We start from the raw sequence: 17,398 nt of genomic DNA on the forward strand, positions 1-17,398 counted from the left end.
CAATGACTTGTGCTGGCTTCCTCAGCACCTACAGGTGCATCCCATCAGGACCCTGTCCCATGGGATTTCCTCTAGCAATTGCTTGAAAAGGCCAGAGCTGGCTCTGCTGAAGTCCAGGGTTGTGATCCTGCTTGGTATTCTGTTCCTACTGCACAAGATCCTGAACTCAATCTCCCAGTCACTGAAGCCAAGGCTGCCCTCAACCTTCACTGCTTCAACCAGACCCTCCTAGTTAGCGAGCATGAGATCTAGCAGCACTCCTCTCCTAGTTGGCTCATCCATCATTTGCATCTAGAAGTTATCATCAGTGCACTGGAGGAACCTCCTTGGACTGTGAATGAGTGGCTGAGGAGGCCTTCCAGCAAATACCTGGGTAATTAAAATCCCCCATGACAACCAGGGCCTCTAATTGCAAGGCTGCTATCAGCTGCCTGTGGAAGGCCTCATTCACTTCCTTGTCCTGATCAGGTGGCCTGTAACAGTGTCAGCCACAACAGTGTCACTCATGCCAGCCTGACCCTTAATTCACACTCACAAATATTCTGCTTGCTCCTCATCTGCCCCTGGACAGAACTCAATACATTCTAGTTGCTCTGTTGTGTAAAGAGCCTGGTAGTCTTCCAGCAGAGCCTCAAATCTATTTTTCAGAGGCACCTGGGGAGGTGAGGTGGGCAAGAAGGGTGCTTGCCTTCTGCCACAGCCCTTCACTGTTTCTGGTGATGTTTTCAACATGCCATCCCACTCATTACAGTGGAAGGAAAACAACTTGCTTTTGATGTCCACTTCTGCTCCTATGTGTACACATTTTGTGGCTCTGTCATTCCCATTTGTGAGATGAGGAGTAATTATCATCTCACATTTGACTGACTAGGAAAGATCCATTAACTTTCTGCATAAAATGATCCTTTGTGAGAGGCTCATTTTCCTGGTAGGAAATGTTTAGAAGGACTAGGAGAGATGAGCAACTGTCTGCAACTTAGTCTGGTGCTTTCATTAGAGACTTCTTGTCCTTAAGCTGTCTCACAATATACATACATACAGGCAAGAAATTGGGGTGTCAGCCTTGTCTGGGGAGTTTGGTGGCTCTTGCACTGACTGCCTGCCAGTTTTCACATGTTGCATGTTATCTCTGTAAAAGATGGCATATACCTTGGCATGAACATGAAGGATTATTTCTGTGGTTAGCCAGCTCTGGTGTCAAACACATGGCTAGACCTGTACCATGACTGGAGATGCCTGGAATGCAGGGCTTATATCCAAATGGAAAATACATTTATAAGGTGGGAGGTAACTATTTTGCCTTTGGCTTTTGGGTGATAATGTGGATTGAAGTCCCTCTGAAACAGTCAGAATTTGTGATTTAAACTGGGGGAGCTGGCAAACTCAGAGTTACAAAGGTTCTGTCTTCATCTCTGGCAGCTTTGATTTCTCTTTTAAGACCAGACACAGTTAACATTTTGAGAGATGGTTCATAAAAACCATTTGTTCTTGTGATACAGTGGTGTGCTGTTAGCCATGAAAACCAGCTGCATTTGTTCCCTGCTTTTAGGTTCTGTTAGTGAAGGAAGGACTCTCTCTGACATGAGACCAGCTTTGCACACATCTGTAAGATCTCTGCCACATCTGCTGATGTTTTTCCATTTGCAGTGATGGAGAGGGCTGTTGGTGAAATCCCTCTCAAGCACAGAAGTCATTCAAAGCCTGTGCAGGATGTTGGATCCAGCGCCAAGAGAAAGGAATAAATTCCTTCTTTCTTGTTACTGGCCTGTTCTGATAAGTATTCACATCTTGTGAGCTCACACCTTTCAGCCAGGTCCCTGCCCAGATGGAATATGATATATGCAGCCACTGTTCCAAAAAGCAGTGAGTGCTGCTGATGAGAAGGAAATAACATCTCCAGCGGAAATGCAGGTCAGGGAGGCTGGTGGAGGCACCAAAAAAACAGCAGAAAGCTTCCAAGTGTGTACATCAAGCACAGTAAGACTGAAAGCTGCTGATGCCTGGATGGGAGGAGAGAGAGAAGGAGTAGAGAAGGTAGAGACTGAATAAGGGAGACCCTCCAGTGCTCCATGCAGTTTTTCTACTGAGTCTCTGCTCTGCCAATGGAGGAGTTAATTGTGGCACTGGGCGAGATGCTTTGCTCAGCACAGCTCCAGGAGCACCAGCTAAGGACCTGTCTTATTGGTAATCTATACTTATGCATTTATAAACAGGCATTTTTATTTCTTTCAAGTACAATCCTGTAGAGTGCTTTAAGTAGTATAATTAGTTTGCTATTAAATAAACAAATAGGTTATTCTTCTTTACATATGTGATTAGACTCAGTGATCTTGGAGGTCTTTTCCAACCTGAATGATGTTATGGTTCTGTATTAGCTGGCAAGACTAGAAAAATGGTTAGCTTCTGCAAAATATAAACCAGGTAACTTCACTGAACCATTTCATAATCTTAACTCAAAATCTCTGAAGCCAGAAGTCTGAAGGGTTGCTTCTGTCCTGACAGCTACAGCCTATCAGCTCAGCCTGCTGGAAAAGCTGTTTCTCTGCACTGCTGCTTGGCAGAAGGATCTTCTGTAAATTATATATTTAGCAATATCTCATACAGTTCTTTATTTTTAAGGGTGTTAGATCCATCCTGGAATAGATAAGAATATTTCCCCCCTAATGGCATTAATATTTATAAGCTGACTGTTGCACATATATGTTGTTGAAGTAAAACAGTGTAGGGGTATGGAATGATGGAAAGGCCTTAGGGCTGCCTCTGGTTCTCCCTCAACTCTGTTCAGGATCAGCTTGTCTTTAATTTACTTAGTGGGGCTTTAGAGCAGCCACTCAGGAAAGATGTGCAGAAAGATGACAGATCTCAGAGAAGTGTTGTGGCACATTCTATGAAGTTTTGTAAATTGAAATGAGACTGTGAGCCACAGAAACAAATGTTTGGTGGTTTGAGGGTTTTTGCAAGCTTGAGTGTATTTATGAAGAGGAAATCAGGAGAAGAGCATCCATTACTAAATGCAATTAAAGGGGAGGGAAAAACGACAGCAACTCACTGCAATTCTTGTAAAGAGCTTTGCTAAACTCCTGGGAATAGAAGCCAATGATGCTTCTCTTTCCAGAATTGTTCTTAATGATCTTCTTGCTCTATTCTCTGCTTTTCTAGTGAATTTCCCTTGATTCTAAAAATCAGCAGGCACATATAACACTTTTGCAGACAAGTGAAGTGGAGAAGCAAACTGAGGGCTTCTCAGTCCAGCCACATTGGAGGAGGAATATCTGGCACCAAATTTCTGTAGACCAGAGGGGTTTCACTGAGACTGGACTGTTTTGCAGAAGACAGGAATTTTTTGCACTATCTGTAAGTTCTGCATATCTGTTTGAATAGAATATGGTTGTTAGTGATTTGTAAGCTCTCTTTATTACTGATTTGAAGTTGTGATGTGGTTAGCCAGAATCTATTTCCTTATCTCGTTTATTGTATGAAACTTCAGTGTTGTAGGGTTCAAAGAGCTCACACAGGTTATGCAATTTTTTTGGATAGATAATATTCTTCTTCTTCTTCTTCTTCTTTTTTCCTTATAAAGTAAGAATCTTTCCACACAATTTTGAAGGTTGTTTCCCTTGCAGGTTCTCACTTGTGAGGAAATGCATTTTTGTCTTCATTATATTCCTAACAAGGAAATGAAATGAAAGCACATCTAATGACTAAACTAGGCTTGAGCAAATTGCCAGGGAGACAGGATTGAGGCTATTCTGCAGATTTAATATTGCACCTAGTCTGTGGAAAACAAATGATTGCATTTTCCATAGCCCTTCTCTGATGTCTTTGGTTCAATCCACACCCTAAATGAAACCACATATGGCTGTATTCCTAGTGTATTTTTTCCCCCCATGCTTTATAACACTGTTTTTAGAACTTTTTCACTGGTGTAATTGTTGTTCTGTGCTTTTAATATCCTGTGCTTTTAATATCCTTTTAATATTCCAAATGGAATTATTTTCCTCTATACAATTTCCTACAGAACAATGAAATTACTAAGATGCTGTGTTATTCTTTCAGAGTGATTATTCTAAGGACACCAAGAACTTGCCAGGTGAGCTCAGAGGACATAGTAAGTTAAACTGCAGCCATTAGCACCTTGTCTTCACCTTACTGTTTCCCTTCCAGTAACCCTAAACGTGCAGTTTTGTCAACTGATATTTTCTTTGCCTGTGTACTGTGCAGTGTTACAGAAAATGCAAATGCCTGACCAAAGTTTCTTCCCTATTCTACTTGCACAGAACTGAAAAAGCTAACTTTAGTGTACCAAGTAGGGTTTGCAGATAACCCCTCAGAATGCTTGTGTGAAGAGAACCGCCCTTGAAGCCTGTTCACGATGTTGTTTTTCACACTGAATGTATGAAGAAGCTTTCTGCCTACTGTAATTTGGTTTGTAGTTGAGGGCCTTTTAAAGATCTTGTAACACTCCTGTGTTCAAAGCCTCACAGACTGCCTGCTCATCATGTCTTCCATTCTTGGGAAGATGAAGAAATTTGGCAGTTCTGACATGGAGGAATCTGAAGTGACAGATGAATACATGGATGGGGAGGACTCCCTGCAGGAAACACCTGACAGCCTCCAGGGAACAGTCAGCACCAAGGTGCAGCCGCCCAAAAGCAACATCTTCGCGAGACGTGGGCGGTTCGTGATGGGGGACAGTGACAAGGACATGGCTCCCATGGACTCCCTTTACCAGATGGATCATCTGATGGCACCTTCTGTCATCAAGTTTCACGCCAATTTGGAGAGGGGGAAACTTCACAAGTAAGTTTGCTGTGTAAGATTTGGTTGTACTGAAGGGTTTGACAGCTGCAGACTGCTATTTGAGGAGCAGTTGTTCTCTCCACATGAGCGTGCCTGGTTTTTCAGTTTCACTGTTTTCTTTGCCAAAACAAGAAATGTTGCATCTGAAAGTGACAACAGCTGTTGTCTCTTGGCACCTCTGCAAATTCAGTCCATGGATGTTTTGCCCAAAATTAGCTGTAGGCCTTAATTACTTGCTTGAAACTGTTCTTTGAATGGACATCAGTCAGAATGGGAAGATGGAACTGCCTGGCTCCCAGGCCTGCAGTTAGCCTGCCATCTTCCATGTCCTTTAAGTCCTGTTACCAACCTTTGAGCAACAGATACAGGATTTTATCAGTTGCTTGCAGACTTCTTTTTTTGGATCTTGTAGGCTTTGCAGATCCACCTATACTAATCTATAGTACTTACCTCTTCCCACAAGCAAAAGAAAAATAGCATTGTGGGAGTTTACAATAAAGGTTGCTAAATATCTGACTTCAAGTAACTGAACTTTACCCTTGTTAGGCTCCTATCTACAGATTCCATCACAGGCTGCTCAGAAAAAGCCTTCAAATTTTATGACCGCAGAAGGATCTTTGATGCTGTAGCCCAAGGCAACACAAAGGACCTGGATGACCTGCTGCTCTACCTTAACAGAACCTTGAAGCACCTCACAGATGATGAGTTCAAAGGTACCTTTCTAGTATCACATAATTTAAGCTGCCTCCTTCTTCTTCTTGTAGTGCTCCCGAGATGAAAACAGAATCCATAATTGTGTGAAGTGTCTGCAGGAGGCCCTCTGGCAGCCAGTACTTCCCTATTGATTGGGCAGCTCAGTGATTGAAAGGTTACAGCAGAATTCAGAAATAGGTTTTCCTGTCTGTTCAAAGGAACCTCACTGATTCCTGCATGCCTGGGAGTAGATGGCAGGTTTGTAAGCACTTTCATAGAGCTGCAATTTTACTGTTTGTTTCCTTTTCTGGTTACAGAGCCAGAAACTGGGAAAACCTGCTTACTGAAAGCTATGCTGAATCTGCATGATGGGAAAAATGATACCATTCCCCTGCTGCTGGATATTGCAAAGAAAACTGGAACCCTGAAAGAGTTTGTTAACTCAGAGTATACTGACAACTACTACAAGGGTAAGGGAGACAGCTGATGCAGTGAATACTCTTGGTGATAAGACTGAAGGTTAGGTGGGGCTCTCAAGCAATCCTCTGCCTGAGGACACAGCATCCCAGAGTTCCAGTGTGTGGTTAACAAAGTGTACTTGTACTAGGGCAGTGTTTTGTTAGGTGCAATATTCTGCCATCTTTGATCTGTATTAATTTAATAGCAGTTATGGGGACTTGGATGTGCTGTCTGGGCCATCTTTGTTCAGTTCTAGAGGTTTTTAGTCTGCAGAGCTCTCCATTCCACCATCATACATGGAGCTGAAGGAATTGTAGTGCCTGAAAGCTCTCAGTCTGTATTAAACGTTGAAGATTTCTGTCTGATGAGTTTCTCTGCAGGCCAGACTGCACTTCACATTGCCATTGAGAGAAGGAACATGTACCTGGTGAAGCTCTTGGTCCAGAATGGAGCAGATGTTCATGCAAGAGCCTGTGGGGAGTTCTTCAGGAAAATCAAAGGAAAACCTGGCTTTTATTTTGGTAGGGGTGAGCACAGTATGGGCTTTATTAATTGAGTTATCCTAGCAGTATCCCAAGTGCAAGCTGTTAAATAATCCTATGCATGTGGGACTGGAGGCTCAGAATTACCAGATGGGATATTCCACCACTTGGTCCAAATATTTAGTCCCAAAGGCTGAGATTATAAAGAAACACAGCTGGTAGTTGATGGTGTTCATTGTGAGCTTGGTGGCTACATCCCTTTGGTTTCTGAGCACTGTATGTTTTGAAGGGTGATAGCCTTCTGCTAGCTCTTCCTTCACTGCTTTTTTTTGTATGCAGTTAAACTAGAGAGTGATTCTAACAGCTGTCACAAGAACTGGTGCTATATGAGACAGAGAAATTCACCTCTTCTCCTCATGGTGACAGATGAAAGCAACATGATCTTCTTTCTATTTATGCATGTATGGTAGTGGGCTTTCTGACCACTCATTCCCATTCCTTGCCCATAGGGGAGCTGCCTTTGTCCCTGGCTGCCTGCACTAACCAGCTCTGCATTGTGAAATTCCTCCTGGAGAACCCCTACCAGGCAGCCAGCATTGCTGCTGAGGACTCCATGGGCAACATGGTCCTGCACACACTGGTGGAGATTGCAGATAATACTAAGGATAACACCAAGTTTGTTACCAAGATGTACAATAACATATTGATCCTTGGTGCCAAAATTAATCCAATGCTGAAGCTAGAAGAACTCACCAACAAGAAAGGGCTGACTCCATTAACTCTGGCAGCCAAAACGGGGAAGATAGGGGTAGGTGAGCAAAGGTGTTTAGCTGTCCCATTGTGTGCCAAGTTATACATAGTACCTGCAAAATATTTATGCAGGACAGATTTTTATCACTGCTTATTGTTGGGGCCTTTTAGTTAAGAGGAATTCATGCTGCAGTTTAAGATGCAAAACTGCACAGTCTTTAAAAGCTGTGAAGTGTTTGTATGTCTCAGCCCAGCTGGCATTATTCATAAGTCACAGGTATGAAAAGCAGCCCAAGGGGAAGCAGTGGGTCTCTTTTATCATCTGAACTACTAGAGACCTTCTGCTTCTGCCTGGCTGCTAGAACTCACCTTCTGGCAGTCCCCATTAGAAATGGCTGCTCAGAGATCTGTGACATCCATCTCTGCTTTTCTCTTGCAGTTTTGAAACAGATCATGAGAAATTGTAAGTGATATTTGTGTTTGCCACCTCCCAGCATCCCCTAAGAAAATGAACTGTGTTTTCCTGAAGTGCTTGAGAGGTTAGATTTCAGCACAGTTAAACTAGGGAGAAGTTAGCCATTCTGTCTTGTGGAGATCCTGAGGAACTAGAAGTCTATTAGCACTGAAATGTTGGTTGTATTGTTCTTTTGCAATTAGATTTTCGCTTACATCCTCAGACGAGAGATCAAGGATCCTGAGTGCAGACACTTGTCTAGGAAGTTCACTGAATGGGCTTATGGACCTGTCCACTCCTCTCTGTATGACCTTTCCTGTATAGACACGTGTGAGAAAAATTCAGTGCTTGAGATTATTGCCTACAGCAGTGAAACACCAGTGAGTATGAGCCTCCTTGGCATGTTGTGTGCGGGCTGGGGGACTGCTGGGCAAGAGCTCCATGTTCACACAGCTCATCTTTAGCCTCATTTCTGTAAACAGCTCTAAAGGCAGTAGAGGGAACATGTGCTGAAGATTAATAGCATTTGCTGTTTTCAAATCCCAGTACCTACTGGTCCCATCAAGGCTTTCCTCTTTCTCTTTCCACTCAGAACCGTCATGAGATGCTGCTGGTGGAACCCCTGAACAGGCTGCTGCAAGACAAGTGGGACCGGTTTGTCAAACACTTATTTTACTTCAACTTCTTTGTCTATGCCATGCATATCATCATCCTCACTGCAGCTGCTTACTACAGACCTGTAGCAAAGAAGGAAAAGGTATGTTATTCCTGTCATATAGCAGGGAACCACCCAGTGCATGATAACCCAGAGGTGCCTGCCACCTGAATGTGCTCTTACCATCAGGGTTTCCTTCTTTACCGAAGGGACAGGGAGATTTTCACCCTCCTTGCTTCCCAGTGTTGCCCCTTTGCACAACACATTCAGAAATTTAACCTGTGTCCCAGAAATGTTTTCAGGTGCTGTCAAGACCAGGTCTTTCCCATCTCCACTTCTGCTGAATATGTCTTCCTGTCTTACACAGCCTCCCTTCACGTTTGGTCACAGCACTGGGGCGTATTTTCGAGCGACTGGAGAGATCCTGAGTGTACTTGGAGGCCTGTATTTCTTTCTCAGAGGGGTAAGATATTTGAGACTTCTTTGTGCTGTCTGGGTAGATGCAGGAATCAAACATGCCTTTCCCATTCATTAGCACTGTCTGCTAAGAAAATTCATGTTCTAATCAAGTCACAAATATTTTCCCTTGGCTTGATGCGTACCTGCTGTATAAAAAAGGAAGATTCATCAAGTCTGTGTGCAGCTCACCAGTTAGCCTGGCCAAAGCTTCAGAATGGGGTTTTGAAACTTTTGCCTCTGTTAAAGCTGACCTGTCTCATCTTAAAGTCCCTCTGCTTCCTCTTGGCAGCCAGTAGAGAGTGTGCAGTGAATCACAGGCACTCGAACCAGGTTGTTGCTTTCAAAGGAGACATAACAGAAGCAAGTGTTACTGGAAGGGTAACTCCCCAGATCTTGTGTCAGTGCTGGTTTTGAGCTATTCTTGTGAGAAGCTTTATAGCTACCAGCTCCCTGGTGTAGGTATCAGTGCTTACTTGAAGCATTCACATGGGATACTTAATCCCTCCTCAGCTGCAAACATGGTCTTACTCCCTTTTGTTTTTCAGATACAGTATTTTGTGCAGAGACGCCCATCATTCAAGTCACTGATTGTTGACAGCTACAGTGAAGTTCTTTTGTAAGCTCCAACATCTTTCTTTGCATTTAAGCATGAAACAGATGGAATGTGTGAGATCTGTAGCTTTGGCTGAAGCCATCTGTCATAGGTAGATGCTTTGCTGTTATTTCCTGTGTCCTTACAAAAATACTTGCCAGTGGAGATCACTGAAGTTGGAGGTAAAGCAAATGAAGTGTGTAGAAGTTCAGTGACTGTGACGTGCAGCAGAGTTAGGAATAGATCTCCAAGTTGGACTTGAAATTGAGTGTATGTATTGGATGTGCAGAAATCCTCCCATTCCCAAAGGAGCTTTACCTCTTCATAATTTGAGCCCTTTCATTCTCCAGTTGGAGTGCCCTTAAACAGGGCAATTTCTGGGGTCTGTGGAAAGAGGGGGAGGGCGGAAGAAATTCTTCTTTTCAAGGTCTTTTCTTCCCTCCAGTCACAAGGAAAAGCAGGGATAAGACTATAGAAGTTCATATGTGGAGAAACTGAGGAGTTTGCAAGAGGAACTGTAGGATTTGAGAAGGGAAAGAATGAAGGGAAGAGAGGAAATGTCTGGCAAACTTCCTTTGTGTTCTAAAGAATGCCTTATTCTGCTGAATACCTCATGAGGCTCCTCTGTTGCCACCACCTGTGGCCAACTCTGCATTCAGACCATGCTTATCTTACAGCTTTCTTCACTCCTTGCTCCTCCTGAGCTCTGTGGTGCTGTATTTCTGTGGCCAGGAACTGTATGTGGCTTCCATGGTCTTCTCCTTGGCGCTGGGCTGGGCTAACATGCTCTACTACACCCGTGGCTTCCAGCAGATGGGCATTTACTCTGTCATGATTGCCAAGGTCAGTCCAATGAGTAGATGAGGAGGGCAGCACAGTGTTTAGATTGGGGCACTGCTGCCAACAGCCCCATTTCCAGCACAGAAGTCACCATATCTACCTCCATGATGCCAGTGGGAAATCTCATACCACTCTGCTATACTTGGCCATTACTGTCTGAGTGAAGTGACACAATTTAAGTTTCGTAGGAAAGCCTCCTGCTCCTCATCCATATATTTTATAGCAGTCATGCTTCAAAGCAACTAAAGTTGGACAGGCATGGATGAAAGTAAACTGAGAACAGTGCAGACTGGTCTGGTGTGGAATGGCACAGCTTCCTACCAGCTGGAAATCTCTTTAGGTATAGCTTAGATGTTACCAAACAGATCAATTAGCTAAGAGGGAGTAACTGCCTGATTAAACCTCTCTATATGATGTAGACAGCTAGCCCAAGAGGGGAAGAAATATGCAACTGTCTTAATGTGGTTTATACTTACAAAGCTTAAACTGTTTGGCATACATATGACAGGCACATGTGTGTGAACTGTTGCATGAAGAGCAGAGTGAAAATGTTTTCTTTATTAAGGTTCATTATCTCAGCAGGATAAACTCCCATTTCATGCACAAAGGGGCAGTTCACTGCTCCTTGAGATGAAGCAGTGTTTTCTACCAGTTTGTGTTGCAGTTTATATTGAAGTTTTAGCAACATACAAATACTCTGTTTCCATGTTGCAGATGATCCTTAGAGATTTATGTCGCTTCATGTTTGTCTATCTAGTGTTCCTCTTGGGATTTTCTACAGGTAATATCCTACATGGAGTTAGTTTCTGTTATCTTCTGAAACCTCAGCAAAATTTATTTTGCAAGTGGCTTAGACTTTTTTTGTTGTTGTTGCCAGCTATAAAATAACCTAATAAAAACAAAAAAAGAGAAATCTCTTCAGAATGACAATAATGTACAGTAATTTAGTACAGCTTCCCTGCCCTGGATCTCAAACTGCTTGGCAAAGCCAAATGGAAAAACAGTGATCCTGCTCTTTATAGCTAAAACTCAGATTCACAGATTCATAGAATGGTTTGGCTTGGAAGGGACCTTCAACATCATCTAGTTCCAACCTCCCTGCCATGGCCAGGGACACCGTCCTCTTAGACCAGGTTGCTAAATGTCTCATCTCATCCAGCCTGGCTTTGAACACCCCCAGGGGAGAGGCATCCATGACCTGCCCAGGCAATCTGTTCCGATGTCTCACCACCCTCACTGTCAAGAATTTCTTCCTAATCTCTGGTCTAAATCTGCCCTCCTCAAGATTCAATCCACTCCCTCTCATCCTCTCACTACAAGCCCTTGTAAAAAGACCCTTCCCAGCTTTCTTGCAGGCCCCCTTCAGGTACTGGAAGGTCCCTCTAAGGTCTCCTCCAGGCTTTCTCTTCTCCAGTTATGGAGAGTTACAGAGCAGTGTCACTGGGGGCAGTGCAGCATGAAGATAACATGTCTTAGCCCTGTGCTTGCGATTATGATCTCCACTTTTATCTTCATCCTGTGAATGTGATTCCTCTTTTGCAACAGCTGTGGTGACTTTAATTGAAGATGACAACGAGGGGCAAGACACAAACAGCTCCGAATATGCTCGATGCTGCCCCGTGAAGCGAGGCCGCACGTCCTACAACAGTCTGTATTATACCTGCTTGGAGCTGTTCAAGTTCACCATTGGGATGGGGGACCTGGAGTTCACAGAGAACTACAAGTTCAAGTCTGTGTTTGTCAGCCTTTTGGTTCTCTATGTCATCCTTACTTACATCCTCCTGCTCAACATGCTCATTGCACTGATGGGGGAAACTGTGAGCAAAATTGCACAGGAGAGCAAGAGCATCTGGAAACTCCAGGTACATTGGTTCTGAGGCTGCTGTCCAACAAAGAGGGTGTGGGGAACCATAAGGAATTTCAGAATCTTGAGGAGCTGACATTTTTCTAAATAATGGGTCACTGCTGCTTTCTGATTGCCCTGAACAGTTCCTGGAAAAAAGTATCCTAGCTCCTTTTCCAAGCACATTTGATGTTTTGCCTGAGCAGATGTTCCCAGGGTTCCACAGATGTTCAGAATTTACAAGGCATTTGGTAATTATACAGAATTATTTGGGCTTTTGATGATGGAAAGTCCTGATCAGACTATGAAGACAGGGATTATGCAAGGGGCAAGCCAATCTGTACAGAAATCTCAAAGGCACATCAGTTTTTGTTTGAGGTAAGAAAGGGAACTTTGTAGCTGTAATCACAGGGCAGTAATTCAGCCCTTTCAATGACATATTAACAGAGGGTGATGATCAAGAAGTGGTCACAGTGCCAGCTCTAGGATGGTGAGAATGATAAAAGCTCAAGGTTTTTAAAATACAGGCAGGGTTGGGGAATTGGATGACTTGGAAAGAGCAGCCTCTCAGTGGTCTGCTTTCTTTTCCCTGGTAGAGAGCCATCACAATCCTGGATATCGAGAACAGCTACTTGAACTGCGTGAGGCGCTCCTTCCGGTCTGGGAAGCAAGTCTTGGTGGGGGTCACACCTGATGGCCAGGATGATTACAGATGGTGCTTTAGGTAACCTGTTTATGTGTCAAATGAACAATCTCTTACAGACAAACAAGATTAAGGTATCTGGTATATGGGAAGCAGGACTTCCCCCCTGGAGCACTCTGAAAAGTAGTGCACTGACACTGCCTACAGCGGTCAGTTTAAATCTGATTTCTGGGTGGATCTGTGCCTTGAGAAGTAACAGTTTGTGTTACAAACTCATTTTGGAGTTGTCTGGTGATCCTTTGACTAGATACTGGCTTTGTTCCCTTCCCAGGGTTGATGAAGTGAACTGGTCCATGTGGAATACTCATCTGGGCATAATCAATGAAGACCCTGGCTGCTCGGGGGACCTCAGACGAAATCTCAGCTACACAATTAAACGTGGCAGAGGTGAGGGTTTCAGGGACCTAAATCCTTGTATGGGCTACACACTGGTGACAGAAGCAGCATCAATTAATTGTTAGAGGGCAGTCAGTTTATGCACCTAATGATGAGGGCAGTAGCAAAGTTAATGGTATTTTCAGTCAGCAAAAATTGTAAAGGATTAAGTGGGTTCATTATTCACATAGCACTTTCACTCTCTGGAATAGAAAGAAGCCCCAGAGATTCATCATTCTGACTGTAGGTTTTAGAAGGCAGGTAATGCACAGTGTATGATGGCAGCCAGGCAGCCATGGAGATACTTTGGAGGTCCAAAACCCTATAGTTGGGGAGCTCAGCATCCAGCACAGAAGTATCCAACAGTGCAATCAGTCTCTGTTCTACTTGCCAGCTGTAATATGGAAAACTCATGGAACAGTATGGGGAAGAAAACCACAAAACCCTTTCTTCCTGCTTCATTCTTGTTTCATCAGCTTCCTATTTAAACCACTTGTGTCTTTTCTTCTGTTTCTGTGGAGGGGAATAAATTAACCATTCCATTTCTTTTTAGTTTCAGGGAAAAATTGGAAAACATTGGTTCCACTTTTAAGAGATGGAAGCAGGAGAGAAGAGACTCAAAAGGTACCAGAAGAAGTAAAATTAAAACCTATTTTGGAACCTTATTATGAGCCAGAAGAATCTGAGACAATGAAGGAGTCACTTCCAAAGTCAGTCTAATCTTATTTCTGAGCAGCAGCTTAATTCTAGTTGCCTATGTTGGTCCTCACAAGGGGGACAATTTGAGCACTTGATTGGTAGGAACAGAGATATTTTGGAAAGGGGTCAGAGGAGTGAGGAAATGCCATGTGCAAAGATTCATTAAGTATGCTAAATAAATTATTTCTTGTTTAAGCTCATGTCTTCATGGTTATTTTTGATATAAATCAGCAAGAAACTGTCTGTGCTAACTGGTTTGTAGTTGCTGGGCTAGATATTTTCTCAGGAAATTAGAAACAGTTGCTAGAGGTGGGTTTTTTTTTTAATATAAATAAACATACTGAGAAATGCTCACACTTCAGAGCTCTCTGGAAGATAGCTAGCCCTTTTTCAGTGCAGCTTTTGTTTCCAGTCTTCTCTGTTTGTTTTGCATCTCTGTCCATAGCAGGGAGGTTGGAGTAGATGATCTCTGAGGTCCCTTCCACCCTAAGCCATTCTATGAACGAAAGCACCTACAGAAAAATTGTTACCACTCAACACCCTGAGCACAGTGGATCTCACACCTTCTGTCTGCTTTCAGATTCTCTTCATTTGAAAAAAGTATTTTTATGAGCAGCTACAGCCCCTGATGTTTGTGGCTTTTCAGCCTTAAAAGCTAACCAACCAATTATGAAACTAGAAAAGGACTGATAAAAGAGCAGTGAAAAATCACCAAGAGCCCAGAGCTGTGTTCCTGTGAGGATAGTTTCTTGGAAAGCAGATAAATAAATGGGAAAGAATGCAAAAGGATGAATGGGCTAGAGGTGTTGTTACTCTTTTCTCTTAACACAAGAATAAATACACCCTGTGAAATTGTAAAGGTTGAATAGGCAAAATCAATGAAATAAATGTTGCTCTTGCAGTGTCTGAGTAAAGTCCAGAATTCACAGTTATTGTTACTGAGGCAAAAGGCTTAACATGATCCCAAATTTGACATTTATTTAGATCACAGATGAACTTTGCACAAAGTAAGAGATAGTGGTTATAGAGAATATATGTTTCAAAGGTCAGATGTATAATAAGGTATAGCAATCATCTTGAAATTAGAAAGTTTTTGTTCTTGGCTTCAACAGCAACAGCAGGAGAGAAGAAATCTGGTGCTGAAAATCCACCTGGCTGGATTTATGAAAAGAATCAGGAGAAATTTCTGGGAGACAAACCAGGCAGATGTGCTGAACCTACAGATTGGAGCCCTGGATGGAGAGGAAAGAATAGGACAAACTTTGGCATCCTCCAGAGAAGTGGATGGACAGAAAGGAACTAAGGATAAGGGAATTTGTCTTATGGACAGCTGGCTCAATATTTCATTTGGGCAAGAAGATTCATAGAAGGGTTTGGGTTGGAAGGGACCTTGAAGATCATCTAGGTCCAAGCTCCCTACCACAGGCAGGGACACCTTGTACTAGAGCAGGTTGCTCACCAACCTGGCCTAGAAAGCCTCCAGGGAGGGCACATCCACGACCTCCCCTGGACAACCTGTTCCAGTGTCTCACCCAAAGGTAAACTGTTTTACCTTATTCCCTTGTTATGTATCACTAAGACACTTAGAGTGAGCAGCCCTCAGTGCCCAAGGACAGTGTGCACATATAAATATCCTTAGGCCAACAAGGTTTCTAACCAGCGGTTTCAGTTTGAGCATGTGCACCGTTTCTGTGCCTACACTTGAAGTTGTGCTGAAGCACTCCTGTGAAACTGGGCCAGAGTGCAGCACCTCTTTGCCAGGGAAAGCCCATCATGGTTTGCCTGGGACAGCTCCAGAGCCTGTGGTCAGAGAACGTTTGTGTGAGTCACTGGTGTTGCAAAGTGGTTTGCTGGAGGGGTCAGCTGCGAGTTACTGGAAAAATTGGGCATCAAAGGTATAGAAAATTGAGCCAGCCTTTGAAAGGGACATCCTATAATTCTTCTGCCTTTAGTACCGAAACATTCACTATCCTTAAAGAGAGGCTCTTAGTGTATTTAGATACAGGCTGCCCTTCACTGCTGTTAGATGCAGTCTTGGTTTGCCTGATAGCAGCTCTTTTACTGGGGTCAGAATTTCTCACAGGCTTCCTTTCTGTATAGCAATAGAGTTCAACAAATTTCTCTTGTTGAGGATTTTGCTGAAATCCAGCTGCTTTATTTGAAATAGTAGCACCATCTAGAGGACCAGTAATTCTTGTTTCTTTGGTTAATGTCATTCAGGACAAATGTAATTTTATTTTCAGAGAGTTTGTAAGGTACAACCAAAGACACTTGCCAAAGGAGTAGAAGGAATTGCTTGAAGTTAAACCAAGCAACTTTTGTCTCTGGTGGACAGGGAAACAACAAAAGCTGTTTAAGGTAGGTGTGTGTTCAATGTCATACCATTGGTAGCAGTCTCTATAGGTTCCACTCAAGACTTCATTATGCTCTGTGCTGAGCATGGCCAGAAACAGTCCATGTGTAAAACAAGTAGAGCTGAGAAGACAAGACAGGCTGAGAGAGTGAAATGATTTCTTTTTACAATTATTAAGAATAAATGTAGAAAGGTGCTCACCAGAAGCCCCTGGTTGATTGTCTCCATGCCTTTATGTGCCAGGGCACACTTAAGCTTGAAAGCACACCAGGATGATGATATAGCTGGAAAGCATCCATGAAATTTTTGTATCTCCCGTGAGAGATCCATTTCTCATAATTATCAGCCTGGGCAGAGACCTAATCTGCTCCTTACATTCCATCTTGGTTTCCATCAAGTGCCTGTCCAGAAGGATTGATCAGCTGCCTTGGGTAACCTGCACAGAACACAGATCTCTGCCTTCCTGTCCCTTGCTGTTCCAACAAGATTACAAAGACTGCAGGGGACTTCATGAAAAACCTGAAAGGCTAGAATGCAGAGTGAAAACATACATCAGTATAATGTGGGGTTAAAAATGGTACTGCCCTGCATTTGTGGCATAGGGTGGTGCTGTTGGGTTTTCTGGTTGCATTTGTTTAAATCCCTGAGTCTTCTCTGGGAAGCAAACAAAATTATTCTGCTTTTCTAGAGTGAGTTGTTATCACCTCTCAGAATTTCCAGCTATATCATCACTCACTTGCTGCAATGGGCAGAAATTAGTTTCCTGCAGATGGGGAGGTATAGCCTGGCAGTGGCTCCAACCTGCTGTTGCACACATTTATTCAGACTCAGCTGGCCAGGGCTCTGTTTGCCACCACTCACTTCACCTTCTTTCCACAAAGGCCCTGAGAATTGCCTTTGGAAATGAAGGTGCATCTCTGTCAGGCAGACTGAGTGGGATCTCTGTGAGGGATGTACTTGTTCTGAAAGGACAGAGAGCACATAAGACTCTCTCTCAGGGTGGAGAGCTGCAGCTAACCCCCAGGGAAGAGAAGTGGCTTGCCAGGAAGTCTTTGTGCTTTAAGAAAGCTTTGCTAGGACCAGCACCTTTCTCTTCCTCCTGCTAGACACATCTGCTGGCTGAGGAAGAGTGTGGCTTTGCAGTACATTACCTTTACTTAGGTTGTTCTGTGGAGCTTCTGCTCACCTTGACAGACATATTTTGTGTGGTCTCACAGAATCCATGTCTTGAGCACCTGAGG

General features: G+C 43.4%; 1 protein-coding gene across 3 annotated transcripts; it reads left to right on the forward strand.

Moving 5' to 3' along the window:
* The first annotated feature begins 881 nt into the window (after positions 1–881).
* Positions 882–17,398, forward strand: TRPV1 (transient receptor potential cation channel subfamily V member 1). 3 transcript variants are annotated; one of them, XR_010989353.1, is made up of 18 exons: positions 2,193–4,800; positions 5,347–5,513; positions 5,811–5,963; positions 6,333–6,473; positions 6,944–7,242; positions 7,842–8,018; positions 8,231–8,395; positions 8,661–8,756; positions 9,298–9,368; positions 10,022–10,187; positions 10,899–10,965; positions 11,730–12,046; positions 12,624–12,751; positions 13,002–13,117; positions 13,659–13,729; positions 14,917–15,342; positions 16,048–16,162; positions 17,375–17,398. XR_010989353.1 is itself a non-coding variant. In XM_068154716.1 (16 exons), exons 1-16 carry the CDS (start codon positions 2,103–2,105, stop codon positions 13,823–13,825), a joined length of 2,628 nt encoding a protein of 875 aa, XP_068010817.1. In that variant the 5' UTR covers positions 882–2,102; the 3' UTR covers positions 13,826–13,972. The 3 variants fall into 3 exon arrangements, 2 of the variants coding, with proteins under 2 accessions (XP_068010817.1, XP_068010816.1); XM_068154716.1 differs by lacking the exons at positions 14,917–15,342; positions 16,048–16,162; positions 17,375–17,398 and adding an exon at positions 882–2,184 and having other exon boundaries at positions 4,485–4,800; positions 13,659–13,972; XM_068154715.1 differs by lacking the exons at positions 14,917–15,342; positions 16,048–16,162; positions 17,375–17,398 and having other exon boundaries at positions 13,659–13,972.

This window comes from Melanerpes formicivorus, unplaced genomic scaffold (assembly GCF_026170545.1).
Source record: "Melanerpes formicivorus ecotype bairdi unplaced genomic scaffold, bMelFor1.0.p_v2 SCAF_29, whole genome shotgun sequence".
NCBI classification, from domain to species: Eukaryota; Metazoa; Chordata; class Aves; order Piciformes; family Picidae; genus Melanerpes; species Melanerpes formicivorus.

What these genes read in the sequence shown, in the direction of transcription:
- TRPV1 (XM_068154716.1), top strand. Translation starts at nt 2,103, where the DNA reads ATGGAGGAGTTAATTGTGGCACTGGGCGAGATGCTTTGCTCAGCACAG. An exon ending in CACAGATGATGAGTTCAAAG is followed by an intron (nt 5,514 to 5,810) that starts GTACCTTTCTAG and finishes TTCTGGTTACAG; the next exon opens with AGCCAGAAACTGGGAAAACC. An exon ending in GATTACAGATGGTGCTTTAG is followed by an intron (nt 12,752 to 13,001) that starts GTAACCTGTTTA and finishes TTCCCTTCCCAG; the next exon opens with GGTTGATGAAGTGAACTGGT.